The sequence below is a fragment of the Monodelphis domestica genome, chromosome 2 (genome assembly GCF_027887165.1).
Source record: "Monodelphis domestica isolate mMonDom1 chromosome 2, mMonDom1.pri, whole genome shotgun sequence".
NCBI lineage: Eukaryota > Metazoa > Chordata > Mammalia > Didelphimorphia > Didelphidae > Monodelphis > Monodelphis domestica.
In genome coordinates this window covers 484045154-484071843 of record NC_077228.1, presented here as the reverse complement: position 1 = coordinate 484071843, position 26690 = coordinate 484045154, and the positions used below count along the sequence as shown (strand labels likewise).

The 26690-nt window shown below is 37.2% G+C and overlaps 1 protein-coding gene across 2 annotated transcripts in view; it reads right to left on the bottom strand.

Moving 5' to 3' along the window:
- Positions 1 to 20023, bottom strand: part of MAGI3 (membrane associated guanylate kinase, WW and PDZ domain containing 3) — a 243382-nt gene extending 223359 nt beyond the window's left edge. For both annotated transcript variants that reach the window (XM_001381996.5, XM_007485160.3), the window contains exon 1: positions 19679 to 20023. In XM_001381996.5, the coding sequence (XP_001382033.1) occupies positions 19679 to 19994 (316 nt within the window). In that variant the 5' untranslated portion in view covers positions 19995 to 20023. The remainder of the gene's footprint in view (positions 1 to 19678) is intronic.
- Positions 20024 to 26690: the final 6667 nt, after the last annotated feature.

The following is a 26690-nucleotide window of genomic DNA, read 5'->3' as shown; positions in this document are numbered from 1 at the left end:
TAGAAGCCACAGAGAACCTTCCAAATCTAAAATTCCGAGACTGAAATTCTGGTAGCAAGTAAAGTTGTTACCTTACATGAAGCTTTTTAGAGGAATTGTTGTCAAAATTCACATGGGCATGTAGATCCAAACTATATATAAGGTTAATTGGCAACGATCCATATTATTATTATTATTTATTATTATTAGAGAAGGCATTCGAATTAAAGTAGGCTCAGAGAGGGCTTCCTGAAGAATTTAGAATTTTAGCTTTAGTTTTTGAGGATGAGAAAGACTCATCCTCAAAAGGCTTATTTGTAGGCAGCAGGGAAACTTCAGTAGATAAGGAGAGAATAAGTGAGAGAATAGAGGACAGAGGGAACAACCTGCTGAAAATGACAGGATGGAAAGGGGTCCTTTGAGCAAGGGATCATTCTTTTTAAAAGAAATGATTGTTTATTTATGCAATGTCTGCCAATCAATCAATGAGGAATTAGGGTTGGAATTTGTTAAGTATGCTAGTATTAGGATAAAGGAAAACAAATACTACAGCAAAATTATCCATGCACTCAAGGGGCTTCAATTGTGGGAGAATAATATCCATTACAAAAGTTAATACACCAAACATAAGAAATATAAGAAACTGGGAAGAATGGCCAGGATAGCAGTTTCTTCCTCCTGTGGAAAGTGGTACTTAAGCTGAACATTAGAAGGATTTAGGGATTTAGAGACAAAGGTAAGGAGGAAGGGCATTCAATCCAGCCCTAGGCATAGCCTGTGGCAAGGCAGGAAGGTGGGAAATGGAATGTTGTGCAAAAGAAACAACAAAAAAGGCTAGTTATTTAGAAAAGAGCATTGATCCATTGATCACAGGAGGAATATGGAAAGGCCTTCAGCTGCAGATGGCACTTGAGGTAATGTCTTAATAGGAACTAGGGGTTGGCAAAGGCTAGGAGATAGATCATTCCTAGAATGGGGGCAAATTGGGCAAAAGCAGAGATAAGGAAAATGCAATGTTTTTTACTGGAACAGCAAGTAGACCTGCAACAGAGCTTGCTTGGGGGTCAGGGGTGCAGGAGGGCATTTGGTCTAGAAAGAGGCTAACGCCAGAAAGTAAAGGACTTTAAATGACACACAAGAGTGTAAGATGTGTCCAATGTCCAAAACTCCAAGCATTATATTTATAAAGTTTATTAATAATCACTTGAAGGAGAAAGAAAATAAACTAAAAGTGATAAATTCAAACCCAATTATCTAACAAAAAGTAAACCCACAGTGAGTAAGTTCTCCCTTCTGCTGCTGCCATCATGGAAAGAAAGCCAGAGAGGTGGGGCTACACAAAACTTATATTCTCCCTACCCCCAGCATGTAAGGTGAGAAGGAAAGTGGGATGCTGGGAATTGAAGTCCAGGAAGCAGGTTCTAATTACAAAAGAGTTTGGTATTTTTTCCTAAAGGTAAAAGAGTCATTTCATTGAAGCTTCTTGATCAGGGAACTGATATGGCCAAACTTGAGCTTTATGAGCATCATCAATTCAGCATCTATCTGGAAAATAGATTGGACACATGAGAGGGTACTCAGGAAGACTAATTAGGAGGCCACTGCAGTAGTCAATCAACTAGCATTTATTATGCTTCTATTACTGGTAAAGAACTGTGCTAAGCACTGGGGAATCAAAGAATTGAAAAAGACAATTGCTGTTTTCAAGAAACTTATAGTTTAATGAGAGAAAAAACATCAACAACTATGTTCAAACTAGCTATATACAGCATAAATTGGAGAGAAATAATGGAAGAGATGGGCTTTAAAGGAGAACTAGGGAAAGGCTTCTGCATTGCAGAGTACTGTACCTGGTGGTGAGGGAAATAAGGCATTAGAAGACTAGGAAGGTAGGAAGGGGCCAGGTTGCAGAGGATTTTAAAAATGAAAGGGAAGATTTTACATTTGATCCTGGAATAAATACTGAGCCTCTTAAGTTGCCTGAATGGAAGAGGTGGGGAGAGAGGAGAGATGTGAAATGGTCAGATGTGCACTTGAGGAAGGTCTACTGGACAGCTGAATGAAGGACTGGTGTGGCCATTGCAATAATCTTGGTGTTAATTGATGAGGTTCCATGCTAGTGGGAGGAGGGTTAGAGATGGGAGAAACATATATATGAGAAATGTTGCAAAGGTAAAAATAAAAGGATTTGGCAACAGATTTGGATGTGTATGGGGGTGGGAGAGAAAGACAATGATAAGTGCAATAAATGAAAGTAAAATTATTAAATGTAATATTAATTTAAAAAAGAGTGTGGTCCACGTTTATAAAATTAACTCTCAAGTCAGGAGTCCATTAGTAGCTCTTAACTATTAAGTATTTAATAAAAATGGAGATATAAAAAAGAGAAATGCAGGAATGGGACAGAAAATTTCACCTAGCTAAATACCTAAGCTGAATCAGGAAGCAAGCCAAGATGCCAAAGTCTACAAAAAGAGACAGACAAACAGACAGACAGAGAGATTGAGACCCATCCCACACCTTTTGTCCTCTGTGCCCCTACGTCCTGCAACGTACACATGCAAAAATGGGGTGCAGGGTAGGACAAACTTGGGGAATGGTTTCTATCATCACATAAGTCAAGAATGACATGTGGGTTATAAGCCCAGGGGTCCGAGATGGCAGTACCCTTGATAGTAATAGGAAAGTTAAAAAGAAGGAAGGATTTCAGTAGGGGAAGATAATGAGTTTAGTTTTGTACATACTAATCTAAAAAGTATTTATGGTCCATCCAGTACAAGATGTCCAAGAGGGGGTTTGAGATGCCAGACTGGAGGTCAGGAGAGACCTTAAAGCTGGAAAAATAAATCTGAGAATCATCTGAATAAAGATGAACCAATGAAAGTTGGATTCATAGTTGAGTCCCTTGCAAGAGATGATAAGAACCTAAATTGGTAGGATCACTGTGTGAGTAGAGAAAATGGAGACAGAATCAACAAATTGTGATATACCTGAGAATTCATATTATTTAAGAGAGGGGAAAAATGACTACTAGGTTGTGAATATGAAAAAATGATTGATTTTATTAAAAATTTACATGAATATAAAACTGGGAGTTTCCCTTGGCAAAAAAAAAAATACTAGCTGTTACGCTGAAAAATGAGTTTATAATGAAAGGTAATGAGTTCTATTTTGAACAAGGTGAGTTTGAGATGCTTACAGAAAATCTAGATGATCTTCCACGTAAGAGCTCCATGATATCTAGCAAATTAATTCATATTCTAAATTAAGTGTTTTCTTTAAGTATTCTCTCTCTTCATTTGGCAAAGTGATGAAAAGTTTGCTAACTAAGGTACTTTTTTAATTTCCTTGTATTCATTATCAAAATTGATTTATATAATATATATCTCCATGTAATTATTTAAAACTGTGACATGTTTTGCATTCATTTTTTGTCATGAATAGTTTGTTAAGTCATGTTGGATTTTGTTTTAGTACATGTCATATCTTATGTATTTTTTATTGTTTTTCTGGTTTTATATTAATTTTAAGTTTTTCACTAATAAATCAAGAGGATTATAAATATACAGCATATGGTTCCAGGCATTTTTGCTCTATCTGCATTGTTACAGTCCTTGCATAAAGCAGAAGATGATGCAGTGGACAGAGTGCTGGGCTTGAAGTCAAATTCATCTTCCTGAGTTCAAAATCAGCCTTAGAATTTGGAACTATGCCCAAAGGGCTTTAAAAGAATGCCTACCCTTTGATCCAGCCATACCACTGCTGGGTCTGTAGCCCAAAGAGATAATAGGGAAAAATACATGTACAAAAATATTTAAAATGAGAGGGTGCTCATTGGGGTATGGCTGAACAAATTGTATCTGATGATGATGGAATATTATTGTGCTGACAGAAATAATGAACTGGAGGAATTCCATGTGAACTGGAATGACCTCCAGGAATTGATGCAGAGTGAAAGGAGCGGAGCCAGGAGAACATTGTACACAGAGACTGATACACTGTGGTACAATCGAAAGTAATGGACTTCTCTACTAGCAGCAATGCAATGATCCAGGACAATCCAGAGGGACTTATGAGAAAGAACACCATCCACATCCAGAGAAAAAAATGTGGGAGTAAAAATGCAGAAGAAAAACATATGATTGATCACATGGTTTGATGGGTATATGATTGGGGATGCTGACTTTAAATGATCATTCTTGCAAATTTTTGAACAATGTACAACCCAATGGAATTGCTTATTGACTCTGGGAGGAGGAGGGAGGGAACAGGGGAAGGAAAGGACATGAATCATGTAACCATGGAAAAATATTCTAACTTAATTAAATTTAAAAAATAATTTTAATAAAAAATAAAAACTGGCCTCAAATACTTACTCTTCATGTAACATTGAAAAAGTCAGTTAATGCTGTTTGTTTGCCTCAATTTCCTCATCTATAAAACTGAGTTGGAGAAGAAAATGACAAACCACCCTAGTATCTTTGCCAAGAAAACCCAAAGGATCATGAAGAGTTGGCTATGACTGAAAGATGACAGAACAAAGTCCTTTGTAGATATTGTTTTCCTGGTTCTGCTTATTTCATTTTGCCTTCCCACATAAATCTTTCCATGCTTCTTTTCTAATATTCATCATTCCTTAACATATAATAATATTCTATTACATTCATATGCTACAATTTGTTTAGTTATTCTTTAACCTTTGTACATCTATTTTGTACCTGGTTCTTTGCTGATATAAATATTTTGGTGTATATGTAGTCTTTATCTTTGACCTCCTTTGAGTACATACTTAGCAATAGGATCATTGAATCAAAAGGTATATTCATTTTAGTCACTTTTTTAAAAAACCCTTACCTTCCATCTTGGAATCAATACTGCATGTTGGTTCCAAGGCAGAAAAGTGGTAAGGGCTAGGCAACGGGAGTTAAGTGACTTGCCCAGGGTGACACAGCTGGGAAGTTTTTGAGGACATATTTGAACCTAGGACCTCCTGTCTCTAGGCCTGGCTCTTAATCCCTTGAGCTACCTAGCTGCCCCCTTAATCACTTTTAAAAGCATAATTAGAAATTGTTTTCTAAAATATTTTAAACCACATTTAAAACAAAACAAAAACCAACTAATTTATGCCTGACCAACAGTATGTTAACTTATATTCCTATAATACCTCCAACCTTAAATAATTCTCATCTTTTGTTTTCTTTGTCCATTTTTAGGGTATTAGGTAAAAGCTGTTTTTATTTACATTTCCTTTGTTATTGGAGATTCAGAGAAATCATTCATATACATTTGTTAGTAATCTAGATTTTTCTTTAGATAATTTTAGATAACTTTGTAGAATAACTAAACAAATTGTAGCATATGAATGTAATGGAATATGGCTATATCCATTGGTAAATAGCTTTTGGTCTTATATATTTGTGCTTAATCCCTAAATATCTTGGATAGAAGAACCCTATAAAAGACATATGATGCAAAAGTAATTCCCCCCCACCCCCACCCCTTATCAACAGCTTTCCTATCTTCGTTTTATTGATTTTGTTCACAGAAAAGTTTAAGTCTAGTAACTGAAATTCTCTATTTTATCTCTGTAGATCACCTCCATCCTTTACTCTGTTAAGTATTCTCCTCTTAAATACAGCTCTGAAAAAATATTTGAACTAGTGCTCTATTTTTTTAATGACATTTAATATTTAGATCAAATATCTATTTTCAACAGTGTGATAAGTAGAGTTTAAAGATTTTAGTCTAACCCAATTTTTTACCAGACTGATTTTCAGTTTTTTTAGTTCTTGTGAAGTATGGAGTTCTTACCCAAGAAATTTTTATGTTCTCAAGTTTCTTTTCTTTTTTTTTTTTAGAAAATTTTATTTAGTCAATTTAGAACATTATTCCTTGGTTACAAGAATCATATTCTTTCCCTCCCTCTCCTCCCCCATCCCTTCCCGTAGCTGACACGCAATTCCATTGGGTTTTATATGTGTCCTTGATCAGATCCTATTTCCATGTTGTTGATGTTTGCACTAGGATGATCACTCATTGGGGATGAGTCTACATCCCGAATGATATCCCCCTTGACCCAAGTAATCAAGCAGTTGTTTTTCTTCTGTGTTTCTACTCCCACAGTTTTTCTTCTGAATGTGGATAGTGTTCTTTCTCATAAATCCCTCAGAGTTGTTCAGGATCACTGCATTGCCACTAATGGAGAAGTCCATTACATTGGATTGTTCCACAGAGTATCAGTCTCTGTGTATAATGTTCTCCTGGTTCTGCTACTTTCACTCTGCATCAATTCCTGGAGGTCATTCCAGTTCACATGGAATTCCTCCACTTTCTTATTCCTTTGAGCACAATAGTATTCACTAACATATACCACAATTTGTTCAGTCATTCCCCAATTGAAGGGCATCCCCTCATTTTCCAATTTTTGGCCACCACAAAGAGCACAGCTATGAATATTCTTGTACAGGACTTTTTTCCTTATTATCTCTTTGGGGTACAAACCCAGCAGTGCTATGGCTGGATCAAAGGGCAGACAATCTTTTAGTGCCCTTTGGGCATAGTCCCAAATTGCCCTCCAGAATGGTTGGATCAGTTCACAACTCCACCAGCAATGAATTAATGTCCTGACTTTGCCACATCCCCTCCAGCATTCATTACTTCCCTGTGCTGTCATGTTAGCCAATTACACCTGCTAGGTGTGAGGTGACACTTCAGAGTTGCTTTGATTTGCATCTCTAAGATTATAAGAGATTAAGAACACTTTTTCATGTGCTTATTAATAGTTTTGATTTCTTTACCTGAAAATTGCCTATGCATGTCCCTTGGCCATTTATCAATTGGAGGATGGCTTGATTTTTTGTACAATTGATTTAGCTCTTTATAAATTTGAGTAATTTAGACCTTTGTCAGAGGTTTTTGTTATGAAGATTTTTTCTCAATTTGTTGCTTCCCTTCTAATTTTGGGTGCATTGGTTTTGCCTCTACAAAAACTTTTAAATTTAATGTAATCAAAATTATTTATTTTATATTTTGTGATTTTTTTCTAACTCACTTGGTCTTAAAATCTTTCCTTTCCCAAAGATCTGACATGTATACTATTCTGTGTTCACCTAATTTACTTATAGTTTCCTTCTTTATATTCAAGTCATTCACCCATTCTGAGTTTATCTTGGTTTGGGTGTGAGATGTTGAGCCAAACCCAATCTCTCCCATACTGTCTTCTAATTTTCCCAGCAGTTTTTATCAAATAGTAGATTTTTTTGTCCCAAAAGCTGGGATCTTTGGGCTGATCATAGACTGTTTTGCTGAGGTCACATACCCCAAGTCTATTCCACTGATCCTCCTTTCTGTCTCTTAGCCAGTGCCATATTGTTTTGATGACCACTGCTTTATAGTATAGTTTGAGATCTGGGACTTCAATGTTCTCAAGTTTTTGATTCTTATCTAGTCTATTCCACTGATTTCCTTTATTTTTTAAACAATAATAAATTATTTTGATAATTATTGCTGAATAATATACTTTTTAGGTGTGGAATTGATGTTCCTCTTTTATTCCTATTTTTTTTCCGTATGACTTCCCTTAAGATTCTAGATCTTTTGTTGATCTCAACTGATTTTGATATTATTTTGCCTAGTTCTATAAGATTAACTGATTAGATTTGTAAATTAATTTAGGGATTAAAAGATTACAGAATTACATAATTTGTTCACAAAATAATTTTTATTACATTGGTGTGTCCCAATTATAAAACTCAAAAATACCATCAATTATTAAAGTCATTCTTTTTGTAAGATTGACTCCTGATGTAAGCATTTTAGAGTTATTTGAATAGGACTTTTCTTTCTATGATTTCCTCCTCGATTTTATTATTGCCAGAGATATGCTATTAATGTATATGGGTTTATTGCAGGCTACTACTACTTTACTGAACCTCGTCTCAATCAGTTTCTTTGCCCGTTTAAGGTTCTTTTTAAAAAAGTAAACCATCAATCACATCACCAGCAAATTGAAAAGTTCTATCTCTTCTCTGCCGATATTTATGCCTTTGATTTCTTTTTCTTGTCTTAATTGTCATCACTACTATTTCTAGAACTATGCCTAATAACAAGGAAAGAGGTCCTTGTTTGCTTTACTCCTGTATTTACTTGGAAAGCTTCTAGTCTTTCCCTACTGAACATGCAAGCTTCTGATTTTAAATATACTTTTATATATATATATATATATATATACATACACATATATACTTTTTATTTAAAAGTTCTTTTTATCCTACTACTTTATAGATTATTTAACAAAAAAAAGAATACAATGAACTCAAGGCTAGATGATTTCTAAGTTGCTTTCCAACTCAGTCCAATAATTTTTTATTTAGCTCTACAGAATTACATGGGATAAACCTATTTTCCAGCACAATCACTAATAAATCTATTGAAGTATATAGTTTAAGGCATCTTTTCTTGATTCACCTTAGTGAGTATGAATCTATATACCAATTAAAATAGGATTAAATCTATACTTTAAAGAATACCTTCCTTGCAGTTTTAAAAATCCAAATTATTCAGTAGTAAAGTCACCAACTTATAGAGAATTATTTATCAATATTTCTTGCATTATATATTAATGGGTTTTTTTATATCTCTAAGCAAGCTGACTCCTTCTCCCTGCCATACTTTCCATAGCCTGAATGGATTCACAAAAGAGGAAAAATAAACCCAGTAGTGCTGATCTCTCTTCTTCTGCTCAGGGTATTTTGGCCAAGTACCACTATAGGAAATGGGAAAGAGTGTGTATAAAGGACACATACATGGGATAGAGACTAGAACTAGGTTAACTGAAGCAGAGTCTTATGCTTATAGCAACCTTTACAATCTGCCCCCTATTGGTCAAGTACCACTATAATCCTTCTACCTCAAAAATTCATACATGTAACTCCCTGCTCCCTACAGTGATCTTGAGGTTTGGAGGAAATAAAAAGTAATTCCTCCTCATAGAAGAATTGGGGTACACCACTATAAAGGAATAGACACTGATCAACCAGTTAAGTGTCACAAGAAAACAAGCTCAATTTGATTACTGAATTAAGAATTTCTTCTCAGATACAAAAGGCAAATAGAAAAAAACCCTAAGCCCTACACCTATCCATTTAGAAAAAAATTATCTTTTGTTTCCCATGATTCTACTGTTTATCCTGCAAATATAGATTTAACAATGAAATAAGTAAAATAAGTAAAGCTCAATAATAATAGTAGATCAGCAAGCAAGGGAATTTTGGAATCATTTAATCAAATATTTAATTTCATGTCTACCATATGAAAGGACTGATCCAAGTATGGAGGAGGAGAGGTAAATACAAAAATACATGAGACCTTTGTCAGCAAAGGAAAACTTCAAAGAAAAGATAGCATTTAAACTAGTCCTTTTAGGATAAAAGGGTATTCCAGGCAGAGGGAATAGCAACAGAGCACAAAAATGCAGAGAACATGTCTGAGAAATAGTGAGATGACCAGACTACAAAAGTCACATAGGAGCATAATAGGAGAAAATACTGGAGATATAAATAGGGGGCAGATTGTAGAGGTTGCTATAAGCATAAGACTCTCTGCTTCAGTTAACCTAGTTCTAGTCTCTATCCCATGTACATGTCCTTTATACACACTTTCCCAACTCCTTAGTGTAACCTAACACTCATTCAAATCCTTCAAGGTCCAATTCAAATTTCATCTTCTATAGGGAAACTTCCTCAACTAAAACAGGGAAGAAGAGGAAGGAGAGTAGAAAGTAATCAAAAAAGGTGTTTTTGTCTTTTTAATTAAGAAACTAAACAACTCTCCCCATGTGAAATCTTGATTCCTTTTACCACAGTTGGGGAAAATTACTGATGGCTCTCCTAAAAGAGTTCAATAGAGGCAGCCCAGCCATACAAAGAAACATGGAAAGCCCACCTAATTATTTTGGGAGCAAAAGCATGACAGTGACATACTTTTGAACCCCAAACTCCTACAAATCAAGAGAAACAAAGTGAAAATGTGTAGTCAAGAGGAAAAGGATGACAAAATACGTCCTTTCTAACTGTGTAATTAGAATCCGTTACCCTAAAAATTATGATCTCCAGCAAAACTATGATTCCCAGAACCCCACTCACTTCCTGTCCTTCTGTGCTGACATAGACAGGATATAAATTGGGTGGAAGGTCAGCTCTCAGTCTCTTTCCAGCCTGTTGCAGCTTTGGTGGGGCGGGGATTTTTGAGCAGGTAGAAAAATTTAGTCCCATGGTTCTGTTTTGTCAGATAATAAACTTTATAAATATAATACTTCAAGTATTGAACATTAATTTAAATCCTACATAATACACATACCTGTTTGGCTCTGTATGTATGTCTTTCCCCACCCTATCTCCTATATTCTTAGCTACATAGTCACTAAAAATCATTTCATATGCTACCTTTGGTACATATTGATACACACACACACACACACACACACACACACACACACACACACACACCATATATGAAAGGTCATCCCAAGCCTTAGCAGTGGAAAACTAATCAAAGGTCAAAGGATATGAACAGTTCCCAAAAGAATTATAAAATACTGGCAACCATATGAAAGACTACTTCAAAAATCACTAACAGCAAAACGTAAATCAAAATAATGGTTTTACCTGACAATCAACAGGCTAACAAAGATGACAAAAGACAGGAAAAAAGTAAAGGCTGGAAACTTTAGATATATGTAAAGATTGGCACACTGATACATTGTTGGTGAAGCTGTGAAATGGTCATACCATTCTGGAAAGCAAGTTCAAATTATGCTAAAAAATGTATTAAGAAGTTTCATATCAAAGGGTCAAAGACAGAAAGGTTGCATATACACAAAAATATTTATGATAGCATTTAGTTCTAGAAAAGATGTAGAAAAAAGTTGTTGCCAATCAATTGGGAATGGCTTAACAAATCATGAAGAATCTAGAGAAACATGGGAAGATTAGTATTAAGTAATATAGTAAACAGAACTAAAAGAAAATACAGTATGTTCAATGACTCTTAATATAATTGGAAGAAGTAATATGAAGCTGAACATTGATTTTACTGACCAAGCTTGGACTAAGAAAATATGAGGAAACATCATTCCCTTAGTCCTTCCACTACAAATGTGGAGAACTGTAAACCTCAAATTTCCTTAGACTTATAAATGTTGGAAATTTCACCATTGGGATATTTCATACTTGGAAAATTTCTTACTGATAGTCTATTGGAATGGGAACTCCATTGGCATGGGAGGTTCCTTCTCTTCCCTTCTTAAGAGTACTTTAGGACAGAAACCCTTTGCTGAACAATGGAAAGGACTTTGACCTATGCTTGAGCATAGAACAGGAATTTCTTTGAGTCTTGATTGATTTTAGAATTGATACAATGGAGATACTCCACCCTATTCAGTCCTAATAAGATTGAGTAAGGGCTGCAGCCTAGATCAAAATTTAATTATTCCAATCTCTACCATACTCAAGTTAACAGGATTTAGGAAGGGCTGTAACAAAGGAGTATAGATTTAATCATTTGAAAATATGACCTTCAACAGACATGTGCAAAAAGCCAGAAACCTCTGGGCGGTCCTGGGTTAAGCGAGAGCCTCCATTAACAGGCAAATTGATGAAGAGTGATTGGTAGATGTGAGGACTGAGGGGAGGCAACTTGGATGGTTTCCTTAAAGATAGGAGGGTCTGGAGACTCGAGGTGGTGGTGGTTGAGTTTTTGGGTCGGTGTGGTTCCTGGGTTCTGAGGAAGCTGGCTCTGAAGGAAGCTGAAGGTGGGGGCCTCTGAGACTGTTTCTCCATTTTGGACACGTGAGTAATAGGGACTGATCTCTTTTCTTTGCCCCAGCTATCTAAGGGCTTGGGCCTTTTGGCCCAGCCTAAACAGAAGGGGTATTTAAGCCCTATTCCCTTCTCTCCCCTTTCTCTCTCTATATATATCTCTAATTCCTTTCTTGCTCCTATTGTAATTAAACTCCAAAAAAGGCTGACGGCTGACTTGAGTTTTTCATTTAGGAATTACATAGCTGATTCCTTGGCGACCTTAAATTAATATATATATCAGTCTTTTAAAGTGATTCCCTTGTAACAGAACTCAGGGTGTGAAATACTACATATACTGTCAATCACAGTCAATACTTTGTTCATGCTGAACTGCTTTCACCCACCTCTCCCTATATTAAACTTTGTTACAGATAAAGGAGATGATATATTCAGAAATAGATGTGATACAAAAAAGGGTAATCAATTTTTAAAAAAAGGTAACTAGATAAGGGATAGACAGGTGACTCAGTAGAATGAGAGCTAGGCCTCAAGGATGGAGGGCCTGGGTTCAAATATATCCTCAGATACTTCCTAGCTGCATGATTCTGGGCAAGTCACTTAATCCCCATTGCCTAGCCCCGACTATTCTGCCTTGGAACTAAGATCCAGTATTAATTCTAAATAAGGGTTTGAAGGGAAGAATTTACCCAAAAAATAAAAATAAAAACAAAACCTACACATTATAGTTTTTATTCTTTGCTACCAAAAATCAGCCTTCAGATTACATAAAATATAATTTGAAAGTGGTGAATCATTTTGAAGAGGTTTATAAAGATATACTGCCTGATACAAGATATAAGTCTGCCTAAAGGCAGTTAGGTGGTACAATGGATAGGGCAGAAGGCTTGGAATAAGGAACACTCATCTGATGAGTTCAAATCTGCTCTGACACTTACTAGCTGTATGATCCTGGACATGTCACTTAACTGCTTCAGTTTCTTCATCTGTCAAATAAGCTGGAGGAGATAACAAAACATTCCAGTATCTTTGCCAAGAAAATCCCACATGGGGTCACAAAGAGTCCAACAGGACTGACACAAATGAACAACAAAGCTTATCCAAAGTATAACACCATCTTGAGCACAAAGCATTTAAGGGTAGATGGTATATGAGACTATTCACTTATAGCTTCTGCATTGATCTGATAAATCAAACCCATGAATATAGAGAATAATGCTGTCATTGTAATAAAATTAAATAAAACTAGAAAATTGCAGAAATCTAGCTTGAATGAGTTGTTTTTTTTAATAAATTAAAACCTATACCCCAAAATGGAGACAATATGTGTACCATATAGAAACCAAGAATGGCAAGAAACTAAACAATTTAGCAATAGTGACTTGCACAAAGTAGATATATAATGAATGTTTGTTGTATAAATTTTACCAAAAGCAGATTTTTTTAAAAGTTAAATGAAACTTAATATTGTTTTAGACAACTAAGGGAAAAAAAAGCTGATTACAGAAAAAGCAGAAAGTGAAGATGAGTATTTGTCTGATTCAAATTTTGCATCTTTTCCAGCATCTACCAAAATTTTCTGTATACAAGATGGGCATTCTTAATTATAAAATTTTAAGAAATCATTATCTTGCCAAGAATGGTTGCTGAATGGCCATTTAAGATCCAAAGGCTAGGGGTTGAAGGGAGTATATCAGATAAAAACTCAATGAAAATAACTGTAATGAAAGAAAATACCCATATAGCTGAAGTAGCCAGACACTCTGAGGGGGGCACAGGAAGCAGAATGTTTCAGAAAGTCAAATCACCACCACCATCATGACCACCACCATTTCTCCTCAGATTCTGATGGAGATAGCTCAGGACCCTAACCCCCAAGAGCCTAGGGTAGTGATGGTGAACCTATGGCATGGGTGCCAAAGATAGCATGCAGAGTGCTCTTTGTGGCCCCTTCACCCCCCCCCCAGTTTGTTACTAGAAAGACAGAAGGTAGAGCTGCTCCCTTCCCCCTCTCCACCAAGCCTAACATTTTTTTTTTCATATCACCTGCCCCTCTGCCCAGCAGCCCAAAAGGAGCACTTTCTCCCTCCCCTGTGTGGGGTAAGGGGGTATGGGCACACCCAGCACTTGGTGGTGTTGGGGAACAACATGTGGTCTCTGGGAGGGCTGGCATGGCACTCTGTCTGAGGGGTAGGGTAGGGGCAGGGCCCAGCATTCCATCTCTAAAAGGTTGGTCATCACTGGCTTAGGAAATGAATAGCAATGCTTCCAGTCCAGTGCCCTTAGGGTGGGAAACAATCCCAATGAATATCCAGCCTAGCCATTGCTCCTATAGATAGAAAAACTACAGCTACAGAAGACCCAGAAAAGAAAGTTCTTGCTACCAAATTCCTTGGCACAGTCAAATGGTTCAACACTAAAAATTAATGGATTTTATCGGTGGAAATTACATTAAAGAAGAGACATTACATTTGCTTTGTGTCTGTTGTCCAAGGAATACTGAACCTTTCTATGGGTGGCCAAAACCTTTCATATGTATTAGAAGGTGAGCTCCTTGAGAGCAGGGTCTGGCTTACTTTACTATTTGTATTCTCAAGAGTTCAGCATGGTGCTTTGCATGGAATGCTTAATAAATGCTTTATTCATTGATTTCTCCTTTTTGGAAAAATTGAAGCCTGAAAATTTGACCAGAAGTGTCAGCAGAATAAGGAAAATTCTTTTTAAAATACAGTAATGAATAATATTTATTTTTTTAACTTCCTTAATCCCAAGTAAATGGAATACCTTCCACTGAACACTAAGTTCCTGAATTCAAACAAGGTAAACTGAAGAGATTAGAGATAGTAAAAAGAAGTCATAATTAGAACCCTCTAACCCAATTGTCTTAGTCAAATCTAGTCTTTAGGGGGAAAAAATTAATTCTTTAATCAGAATTTTTAAAGCTAGACAGGCATAAACTTAAGTGCTATCAGATATGGATGGTATTTTCCATAACAGATAGGCTACATCTATCAGCTCTATTGGCAATTCTAGTACCTAATGATCCACAACTTAAAATTACTCAGCAATTAAATCAGAAAGATTATTCAAAGAAATATAAGAATCTAAAATTCAGCAAGTACCTTTCTTTTAAGATCCTTAATCTACACATTACTTTTTCTGAGCCGACATAGTTGATTCATAAGCCCTAATAAAAATTCTATGTTGTTCCCATTAAGTTGATCCTGAGAGAGAATGAAACTTTGTTACTCCCTTCCTCAAACATCCCAACTACTTAAACAAAACTGATCTATATTCCATAAACTGTCCAACAAAATACAAAAATTAAACCAAAAAAAGCTCTCAGAAAGTTCCATTGGGAAAAAAAACTAGCAAATATTTGTCTTATTAGTAAGAATTAAATTAAAGTAAGAATTTAATTTCAACTACATCTTGTACAGTATTAATTAAAGTACAATCCCTTACTTGGGACATCCAAATTATAGTGGAACTTTGTAAAAATGAATGTTGTGTTCTTATGCTCTAATGAATTATCATGCACACTGCATTTGGCTATTAGATCTCAATTAGCTGAGTTCAGTGTATGTGTGGTAATTCAGTGAAAGACACAAAACATTCCCTAAAATTAAATCTACATAATTTACCAAAACTGGCTAAATGAAGACCTCACATTTACACTGCCTGCCATGGATTTTGCTATTTAGAATAAAATCATGAAGAGAAGAAAAATTGTTCACCAGTCTACTTTGAAGTCAAGGAAACAAATCTTGGTTTCACCATGAAAGTCAGAAGTCCTTTCACTAGGGGGTAAAATCACAAATTTGGGGCATAAAAGCATCTTTTTCTCTCTAGATACATAGGCTATGGTCAGTTGAAGGGCAACTGAGCACCAAAATGAACCAAAGTTGCTCCTGAAATAGAGAAAATGAACACTTTAAATACTGAACAAATGCTAAGCAATAAGAAATACCCTATGTCACCAGGGAAAAGTCTAAGATAATTCATTCTATTTTTTAAACTGTCAGCTTCAGCCATTTATAAAAATGAACAGAAGAAAATAAATAAATAATAAAACTAATTTTATATTTGAATTCAGAATGAAAGATGAGAAGGTGCTTTAGGCAAGAAATCTTCATAGGTCACTTTGGCTTAGCCCCACACTCCTATGACCTTTCACTAGGGAAAAAAAAAAAGAGAACCCCAAGTACATTCAGTGCTTTTCTAGCTACATCAAATTATATTTTCATTAATGTTGACTAAAATATCTCTGAGAATAATAATTTCATTTGAAGCCCCACCAAATGGTTAAATTCTACCATTATATATTTTTTGTACATAATACAATATTTGCTGGTCTACATACCAATGTCTCGTCCATGTACACTTTAAAATACCTTTAAGAATGTTTTACCCCACATAAAATTAGATAAAAGGAAAACCAAAATAATAATGACAAGTCATTTAAAGAAATTAATTATTTTTGTTTAAACTTTTCTTAATGAATTATAGGGATAGAGATTGAACTTGTGATTTCCCTGGCAAAGGAGAATACCAGCTGAGGAATACTTGAGATTCCCAGCCCCCAAACCCTCACTTCTCCCTAGGTTCTGTCTCCTTCACCATGCCCCCAGTACCACCACTTTCCCACAGCTTACAGAGTTGCCTACAGTTGCCCACGGTGCTCAGATACTTAATGATATGTCTCATTACACAGCCAGTGGGTATCAGAGAGTGTATTTGAACCTGCCTCCCTTACTGAAGCTGACTATACCCTATATACCATGGTGTCTCCGATAACAGCATAACATACTTTTTTCTACCAAAAATGTATATGTTGTTCATTTTACCAATCACTTTCAAAGTTTTGCAAATAACCACCACAAATTCTTAATTTCTCATTCTTTTGAAAATATCAGTTTAGAAGCAAAAGTCTGAAAGATTTATTATGCAACAAGTGTAATATTTTAAGCAGAGCCATTTAAAAAATATGGGCAGCAGTCAATAGAGCACTGGCCTTGGAGTCAGGAAGACCTGAGTTCAAAGGTGGCCTCAGATACTTAATGGCTTGGCTGTGTGACCCTGGGCAAGTCATTTAGCCCTGTTTGTCTCAAGTTTTTTCAGCTGTAAAATGATCTGGAGAAGGAACTAGCAAACCATTCCAGTATATTTGCTAAGACAATTGCAAAAATGGGGTAATAGAGTCCAACATCACTAAACATCTATACAAAATTTAAAAAATAAATGCCAAACAATAACATGTTAAAATGCCAAGCCATTATTTTAAATTCACAATTTGCCTAGGAAACAGTAACAATATTTTTTTCAAGATTTGATAGGCATATACTTCTAAATCAAATGAAGTTGATTCTCTATCTTTAAAAACATGTCCATATTCTCTCATACTGTTCACTAGTCTCTAAAGGACTGTAGGGTGAATAGCAACCATAAAAATTGTTTTATCCAAACTCATTTAAGAGTTTAGAAGGAAACAAAGGTAAAAGTGGAATTTAATTTACCAAAAATGGACATTTTAGCTATTCTGAAGAACTAGTACAGACCTCTGAAGCCACATATATTGCCATATTATATGTATCATGTATTTAATGTCAATTGGATCATTTACTAGTACTTCACATAAGAAAATTACACAGCCCAATATATTCTGAAGCAAAATATGTTCAACACAGCCTCTTATTGTAACACACCATCAAAGTTTATGTTCTTTCTTAGATTTACTAAAAAAGTCTAAGAATGAATTTAGAATATAATAGGCTATAGTGTTAATCTGGAAGGTCTTTTCTATTTGCTTCAAAAGATAAATCAGGAAAATGTGAGAAAAATCTTGCTTATTCACTAATCTCCTGCTCTTAAAACAATTTCAATTTTAAGACTTGTAAAGTAAAATTTACATCTGCCATTCTCATCAATGACTAACAGCAACAACATATGAGTTTTAGATTTGTGAAGTTCTTTTCATACATTATCACTTGATTTTTCACAATAGATCTGTGGGGAAGGTACTACTGGTATCATAATCCTGGTTTTATATATGAGGAAACAGAGGTTTAAAGAGATTAAAAGACTTGCCTATAATCACACAGCTTGAACCCAGATATCTCCAGACCATGAGTACAGTCCTCCTTCCACTACAAGCTCGAATAGTAACATTAATCCTATCAAATCAGTCCCTTAATTATGAGAGATCTGGACAAGGGAACAGACTATTTTGTACACTACATAAGCTCAGATCTACTTGACTGGCTGAATTACAACCTTAACCATACCCTCAAGAACCTTAGCTTTTAAAAAGTTTATGAGTCAAGGAAGGATTCTGAAGAGATTTATGTTCTTAATGTCCCAAAAGTATTGAAGCAAAAATATGTTTCAAACTGTTTTTAGTTACCAAAAGTTTTAAACCAAAGCAATATCCCGAGTCAGAAACAAAGCCAAATATCTAGAATAAAATGAATCTGGTCAACTTGCCAGCTGAGAAAAGAGCTTCAGGGTCAATATACTACAATGTTATGGAAGAACATATTTTTTTTCAAATACAAACTTTAGTTATACCAGCAACAATTTAGCCCAGGACCTGCTAAAGAGATCATGGGAACTGGGGAAAGTAGGAGGATTTATTAACATCTCTTAGATTCTTCAAACATTTTGAGTTAAAAAGAAAAACTGCTCACTGATACAGGCCACACATACTCAAACAAGCCTATTAGACTCTGATGCTTGGTATATTCAAGAGAACATATGTGATAAAAAATAGTCTGACCTAGTATCAATGTTGAACTATAATTCTAACCCATAAACATCTTGGAACAATAGATATAAAAATATCTGGGCATTTTATTAATGATAAAATTATCACCTGTGTAATCAAGAATGAACTATCAAATGATTACATATCAAAAAATATAATTATATGCTGTATTATTGATGCTTTGATATGGACAAATACACCAGGAAAGCTATCTGCTTTGCAGCAGATTTTACAGTATAAAAGACATAGGAGGGCACTAAATATGGGCCTTTTTTCCTATCCTTCCAAAAGGCAAAATTTGGGGAACTGACTCATTTATAAAAGGTTTCATCCCTCAAGACATGAAAAAAAAAAAGAGTCCAAAGCCATATTCTTCAACAGCTCTCTTATTCAAAAGCAAAATAGGCAAGATATATTATAAACTCTGTAAGAGACATACAGATGGAACCCTACTTTAGAAATTAGTATGGTTAGATCGTCAGCTTCAAGATGCTGAGATGTTGCTAGTAGGCAGGAGGCAGGGATCCTTGTGGGGTACAAACCCTGAAGCAGCCGAGCAAGATCATGTCAACTAGGTGGTGCTTTCAGCTTTTTCTTGGCATCATGTGTCTAAATGGGAAGGACCTTGTTTTTTGCCCACTGGAAGATCCTATGACTATCTCAAAGAAAATGCCAAGATTTGGGGAGAAATCAGAAACACTAAACCCGAAAATGAAAAAACAAAAACAAAAACACTAGAATCCACCCCACCCCCCAACATGAGCACTACCAGCCCGAACTCTTAATACAGTATTACGATAATTCTGTCCGCGGCGATGTTTCAGGAAACCTTGCTTCTGACCTCGGGTTGGTGATTTCCCAAAGAATAGCCCTAGGCAGATCACCCACCAGCCTCAGTTTTCCTGTTTGCCAAATGGGCATAAAGCCCTCTCCAAGAATTCAGACAGTCCATGCAATCCAGTTAGAATGGAAGAGAGAAACGGGGGTGCCTAGCACCTACCCCCCCCCTCACGCGCCTGGATCGGAACGCCTAGAGGGAGGGCAGGGAGTACCTAGCACCTACTTGAGCCCCCCAGTCGGAACGCCTCAAGGAAGAGGGGAGGGAAGTGAAGGCGCCTACCTGGTTTCACAGTCTTGAGGCGGATGGGCTCTCGGAAGTGGCGGATGACAGCCAAGGTGTCCCGGTTGGTAAGCCCGCTGACAGGCGTCCCGTTCACCTCCAGCAGAACATCCCCGGGGCTGGGCGCCTTGCCGGAGACCACGCAGCAGGTGCCCCCGCCAGGCTCGTCGCGGAGCCGACCCAGGTAAGGGAACTCGCCGCGCTCTGCACCTCCGCGGATCTCGGCGCTGAAGTCCCCCGGGGGCCCAGCCCAGGACAGGGCGCACTCCTGCACCTTGCTCAGCCAGTGCTTCTTTTTCTTCAGCGTCTTCGACATCCCGAACCCCGCTGGACCATGGGGGGCACGGCGATGAGCGAGGCCCCCTCAGCCCTGGAGCCCCTCAGAGCCCGGGCCGCCCGGGCCCCGACGGGGCGGACAGCACGGCGCGGCCACCAGCTGCGCGGCGCGGCTGCTGGGGGAGGGGGACCCCGACTCCCACAAGCCCCCTCCGGGGGCCCCTCGCACACGCGCGCCCTCGCGCACACACACTAACACACCCCTCGGGGGCGCAGCGGGGCGGACGCGGCTCGGGAGCGGCCAGCCCCGACCGAACGAGAGGGGAGAACGGAGGAGGAAGCCGTCTCTGGGCGGATCCGGAGGAGATCGCGGCCGGAGGGCGTCTCCGTCGTCCGCTAGTGTCCGGGCTCGGCGCCGGAGCGGCGGGAAAGGGGGCGGGAGGAGGGGGTGGTGCAGGGCGGGGGTGGTGGTGGAGGGAGCCGGAGAGGGAGGGAGAGCCGCCGAGCGCGCGCTCAGTGCGCGAAGCCGCCCCTCGCTCGCTCCCGCGGCGAAGCTCGCGCTTCTCGCCCCACGCCCGCCCGTCCGCTTGCCGGGACTGCACGGAGCTGGCCGCCTTCAACCAGTCGTAGCCTTTGCTTGCAGCAGCAGCAGCAGCAGCCAGAGAGAGCAGCAGCACCACCACCTCCGCCTCCTCCTCCCGGCCTTTCCCCCGCCTCCCTTTCTCGCCCCTCCACGAGAACCCCGCCCCCTCCCGGTGCGCGGCGCCCGGCGCGCTGCCGTCACAGGCCGGGCGCTTGGGAACTAGCCCGGCCAGTCGACATTTGAGCCGGGGATTGGCCCCGGGCATTTCGGGAGGTGGAACCCTGACGAGGTATCAGACAACTGATTGGTTGGTGGAGGCGGAGGAGGCGGACCCGTGAATGAGTGAAGTTCTGGGTGAGAAAAAGAAGTTTGGAAGTGGTAGACCCCAGGGGAGAGGGAAATGGTATCCTAGTCCGACCCCCAGGTTTTGGAAGAGTGGAAATGAGATCTTCGAGCATGACCGTGGGAGAATCTCCAGGGAGGCGGGTGCCTTACCTGCACCTTTGCTTTTGGACAGGGGGTCCTGAGGGTGCAGGACTGGGTATGGGTGCTGAGTGCCAGCCAAAGTGCGACGAGGACTTAGCATAGGCATATGGGACCGGGCGCGGTTGGAGGGCCGGGGAGGATTTTGTGTGAAAAATATGAGAAAGCTAGTGGCTGAATTAGGCTTGGGTTCAGATTCTGATTGCCCCGTATTAGCTGGCTGATCCTGGACAAGTCACTTAACCTTGCAGTGCTCCACTGCAAATCAACCCCGATAAGAGTTTCTAATCTGCATTGCTTTCTCACCAAAGGAATAATAAATCTGGACCCCCTCTCCTAAATAAATACAGCCCATTTAGCCTTTCTGATTACTTGTACATAGTTTACTGACACCTGAAGGAGGCAGAATATGCCTGACACATTGTAAAACCTTAATAAATTGGCATGTTGTTTCTATTATTTAATAGTGATAATACCCTAGCGTTTAAAGCTAGCAAAACCAGACTTAGATTAAACAAAATTTGCTTCCATTCTGCCTACAAAATAACATATTTTTGCTTTATTACCACATTTGCCATGCTTGAAGAACAAATTCACCTGTAGAACTGGCCTAACTTTATGAGCCTAGGTTATCACTGGAAATATGCTCCAGCCTACTCACATCCACCATATGTCTGACTCTTCAAAGTCTTGGATTGCCTTTAATTTTGAATCTTGGGAGACTGTAGTGTTCCAAGATTTGCAACCATGTAGAATTTAATGTCAAAGAAATAGGTTTTTGTTTTGTTTTCCACTGGGGAGTAGCTAAGAATCACTATGTAACTTCTCAAATATAATCCAGGGCCTTTCTCTAATTCAGTTTTGAACCCAATTTATCCATTTGTAAAGCTTGTCTCAGATATATGTACTGATGTATTGGACTCAATAGACTAGCAAGGCAACCATGAGTATATGAAATTTTTGATCCATTTAGTTCAGGAAGATACCAAAAGAATGGGGGCGGGGAGGGAATCACAGAGGATATTAATGCGTCAAAGAGACTATCAAAAGAATATTACTGATCTACATACCTATTTTTTCATCTTTATAAAATCTTTAAGAGAATAATCTACATATGTACCAATAGGGATCTTCCATGAAAATATGAGATGGAAACATCCAAGCGTTTGCAAAGAATTTTCTATAGCAAAGCAAATAGTAATAGTCACACAGAAAATGGCACCAAAGAGAAGATCTTACTAATTTATTTGCCATGTACAAAAAAAAAAAGTCAATGCCTTAGTAAAATTACTCTGAACAAGAACAGCTCCACCAACAAGGTGTATAGACTATGCATATGGTAAGATCATACAAGATTCTTAAGTTTCCATTCAGTAGCCCTCTCTTTTGACCTAAGACATAAAAAAAAAAAGTACGCTTTGCATAGGGATCTTCACTGTCATTTTGTATGTCTTATGCAAGTTCCAAATGGAAAAGAGATTATATATTAAGTTTTCCAGAAGTTCCTGCTTGTGGATAATAATATGTTGATTACATCAAGCAGTAAAACATTACAGAATCACTTCAATGAGATATGTGAATATTTAAAAGAAATTCTTCTAACTGCATATAGAAATATGAACATACTGAAAAATAAAAAAGGATTTTGAACTCAATAATAGCTAACGCCCATTCTAGGTATAAAATTCCAATAGAATGTAAAGCACTTTAATTTCCAGAACTATTTTGACTTAGTATTCCCAGTGCCTAGCATAGTAGCACTTAGTAAGCCCTCAATATATTCTTGTTGAATTTTTTTTTAATTTTATAATTCTATTTGGTTTCTTTGTTGTTCCAATTTAAGGTTGTGCTTTTAACATTTCAGTATGCAGACTTGAGCCACCATTTTTCTGAATACTGAGAGCAATGCCAACATGATATATTTATTAACATTTTTGTGCTTTGCAGCTATTCAATTTGTGAGTAGTTTTTATATTTCACTTAGGTTAATTTTTCACTAGTCTACATAAAACTTTTATCTTTGTGATTAGCACAAGATAAACTATCATTTAGGTAAATTCATAATTCCCCTAAATTCATATTTACCACCATCAGATATTTTCCTTCCATACCATGCACATGGAAAGGTTTTGTTCTGTTATTAATATTTTTCCTATACTGACCTGATTAATAATGAAAAAACGGATCCAAAAATTATTCTCAGGTCTGCAGAATTTTCTGGAGATTTTCTCAAGCTTACCAGCATTATCATGCCTTTAATGCATTTCAACATCAGTAACCAAAAAAAAAAATCAGTATTAATGATCTGAGTTCTATTTTCAAATTTTATTAGCATTTTTATTTGCCTGGGCCTGTGAGATAATTTGTATGCTAATACTAAAATATGTTGAATTACAAAAGTAATAACATGGAAAGTATTTCAGTTAAAGAAATATGTACTGCTAAAAACTTGCAATGATATATATGTTATGTCTGCTGTGCAGAAACTTGCACATTATCTGCAAATGATCAAATACATTTTGTCCAATTTCATAGAACCTCTTAGAAATGATGATGCTCTTAATACATTGTGAAAATGGATATATGTATAAGTAAATATATATGCATATACATATATTTAAGAAAATCTGTTGATTTTTCCTTTAGTGACACAAATTTCAACATATCCATGCCCTTTCATACTGGGTGACTTTTATCAATAACTTTCTGTAACAGGACGATCCCCCAGCATGTTGTGAAGCCTTCCTCTAGGTTTCTTGACAATATCAATAAAGCTATCCTTATTTTATCCTTTGTTCTCCATACATGCCTGGCCAATCTCCTTTTCAGGTCAAATATTTCTTTGGTAATATCCTTTAAATAGTTTTTTCTATACAATTCTTCATTGGTAAAATGTCACATCCTCTTCTCACCATGCATTTTTCCATTGCCCTTTGGTTAATCTTCAATACTAATTCTTTGAACCCTCTGGTATTCTAGGATTCAGTCATCCATCATTCCCAAAAGAATAGTGATGTTCAAAAGATGGGCTTTTGCTTATGAGAGAATCTTAAGGTTATTAAAAGCACTATGAAATTTCCCAAAGGAAATCCACTCTGCTTTCTACCTTCTTCTAATTTCTGGGTCCAGTTCATTAACTAAAAAATGTCCGTCCAGGTCATTCCACCATGGACTCAATCTATGGGTAGTCTAGCCAACTACATATAATCATCTGGACCATAAGCCTTTTTTGTCCACTTGGTTTTTAGTAAGGCTGAACTCTTTAGAGTGATTACAGATCTATTTTATGAGCCTCAGCAGTGTTCCAAGGCATGATGCAGTCAGTACAATGACTATCTGCAGACAGAACTATCTGGAGGAATTCACCATTGATAGGGTCTATCTCTACAGGTTTCTCACTTGGATTCTGCAATAGATATCCTCTTTGACAGAAGCAAACATATTTGGCAAGCATGTGTTCTCCTGATTTATGCATAGCTTTATATTAATAATCATATACTTAATCTCACATATCTTTCAAGAAGTCATGTTATTTTCACACCTTGATAAAGGGCAGGTTCCATAGATGGTGACAAAAATACAAAATTATCTGATTCAAACTAAATATAAAACACTTTTAATTCATTAAAAATACTTGAAACATATGACTGAAGCAATAATTAAAGGGATCGTAGAGACCAAGTTATCTAACCTCATTTTTATAGATAGGTAACTGAGGTCAAAGGGAGTATGTTAACAAGCAGAGCTAAGATTCCAAATTCACTGTGGTTTCCATTAGACTATTCTGCTTCTCTGACTTTGAAAATTGAGCTTTGGTCACTGAAAGCTTAAAAAGTCAACAGAATTAGGATTCATTCAGGCAAGCTCATTTGTTCATTTGACTAAATTCAGTTGCCATAGTCTAATAGAACATCTCTCAAACATTTGTCCTGTGAGTTTGGTGGGGAAAGCATAAAGGCTAAGTGGCATTTTAATTATAATTACTGCCTTGTCACATATCCATAAGGACCTCTAGGAACTAACCAACAATTTTTTTTATTAGCAAATCATTAGAACTTTAGCAAAACAAACCAACCACCACCAAAACAAAACAAAAAAACAGTATATGGTATATTTTCAATATTCAGAGTTTACTTATGGAGTTTTTTGTTTCCATGGTTTGAAAGGTTGTAGAAATTTACCTTGGAAAGTGAAGAGGCTTTCATTAGTCCCATTCATAAAGGGTTTCTGCCTTTAGTCTCACAATAGGAATTGAATGCCATAGTTGTTTTGGCATGATTTTTTTTTATATATTTGCACTTGTTGGAGGTAAATTAAACATATCCAAGATAACTTTACACCACACCAAAGAATCATAAAACAATGGGAAGAAATAGTCTCCATTCCTAGTCCTGCCAAAAATCATTGACTGATTTTGACCATGTCACAACTTCTCTATGGCTCAGTTTTCACATTAAAGATGTATACTAATACCTGCCCTCTCTAGTTCAAAAGATATTGTGAAGATACCATACTGTTATAGACATGCTTTGAAAAGCCCAAAGCAATGTGCCAATGAAACATTATTCATGCTTTGAATGAAAAGGGACCATAGACAATGTTATATGAAGAGAGAAAGAAGATATTGGGAATTATTAGCCTAATGGGGAGAACATTTCAGGAGAACACGATAGCTGCCTTACAGTATTTGAAATGCTGTCTTGTGCAAGAGGGCCATGCTTTTTCTATTTGGCCCTAGAGCAGTCATCTCTGAACATCACTTGCACCTACTAGTAAAAAAAATTTGAGTATCTTTATTTACAAATTATAAAAAAAATGCACTACTATACTATGTAATTATGTAGCATGCAAAATAGAAATTAAGAAGGAGATAAAATAAAATTAGAATATTTAAAATAAGCTACTTTATTAATAGGACAAAAAAGTTTTGCTGCCACTAAATATTTAATATTATAGCAATACTTTGGGGAAAACTTTGTGATAAAGTATGTCTCTATTTAAAAAAAACCACTTTGTATGTGCCCTGGGGGATAAGGTAGAACTGTAAATTATTATTGTGTGTTAGTAATTAATTATTCAGATAATTTGAGCAATGCAGCTAGCCAAGTAGGTGAGTTTTTTTTAATGCGTTTTTATTGAAAGATATATAAGGGGGAACTAGATGGCTCAATAGATAGAGAGTCAAACAAATAGTCCCTGCTCTCAAGGAGCTCAATTTGACAAATAAAATAGCAATTTTGGTTGAACAATGAGTTCAAAAGGCATGTTATAGAGAATTCAGAAGATAGTGAGAGGAAAAAATAGGAAGAGGAAGTAGATACTCTGTAGATATCCTTCTGAAAGAGTTTAGTCATGAGAGGAAGAGGAGATATAGGATCATAGCTACTGGAGATGGTCAGATCACAATGAGGGATTTTTTAAGGTTGGAAGAAATATGGGTATTTTTGTAAGCAATGCGGAAGCACTGAATTGATAGGAAGAGACTTAAGATTAATAAGAGAGTGGGGATAACAAAGGAGTCAATTTGCTGGGGAAGATGAGATGGAATGGGACCATTTGTGAATATAGTGGGGTTTGTCTTGACAAGAACAGTCACCTCTTCTTATGAAACAAGTGAAGGAAAGGACAGTAATTCAAAGGCATCTGAGTGATTTGAAATGAGGAGGGGAT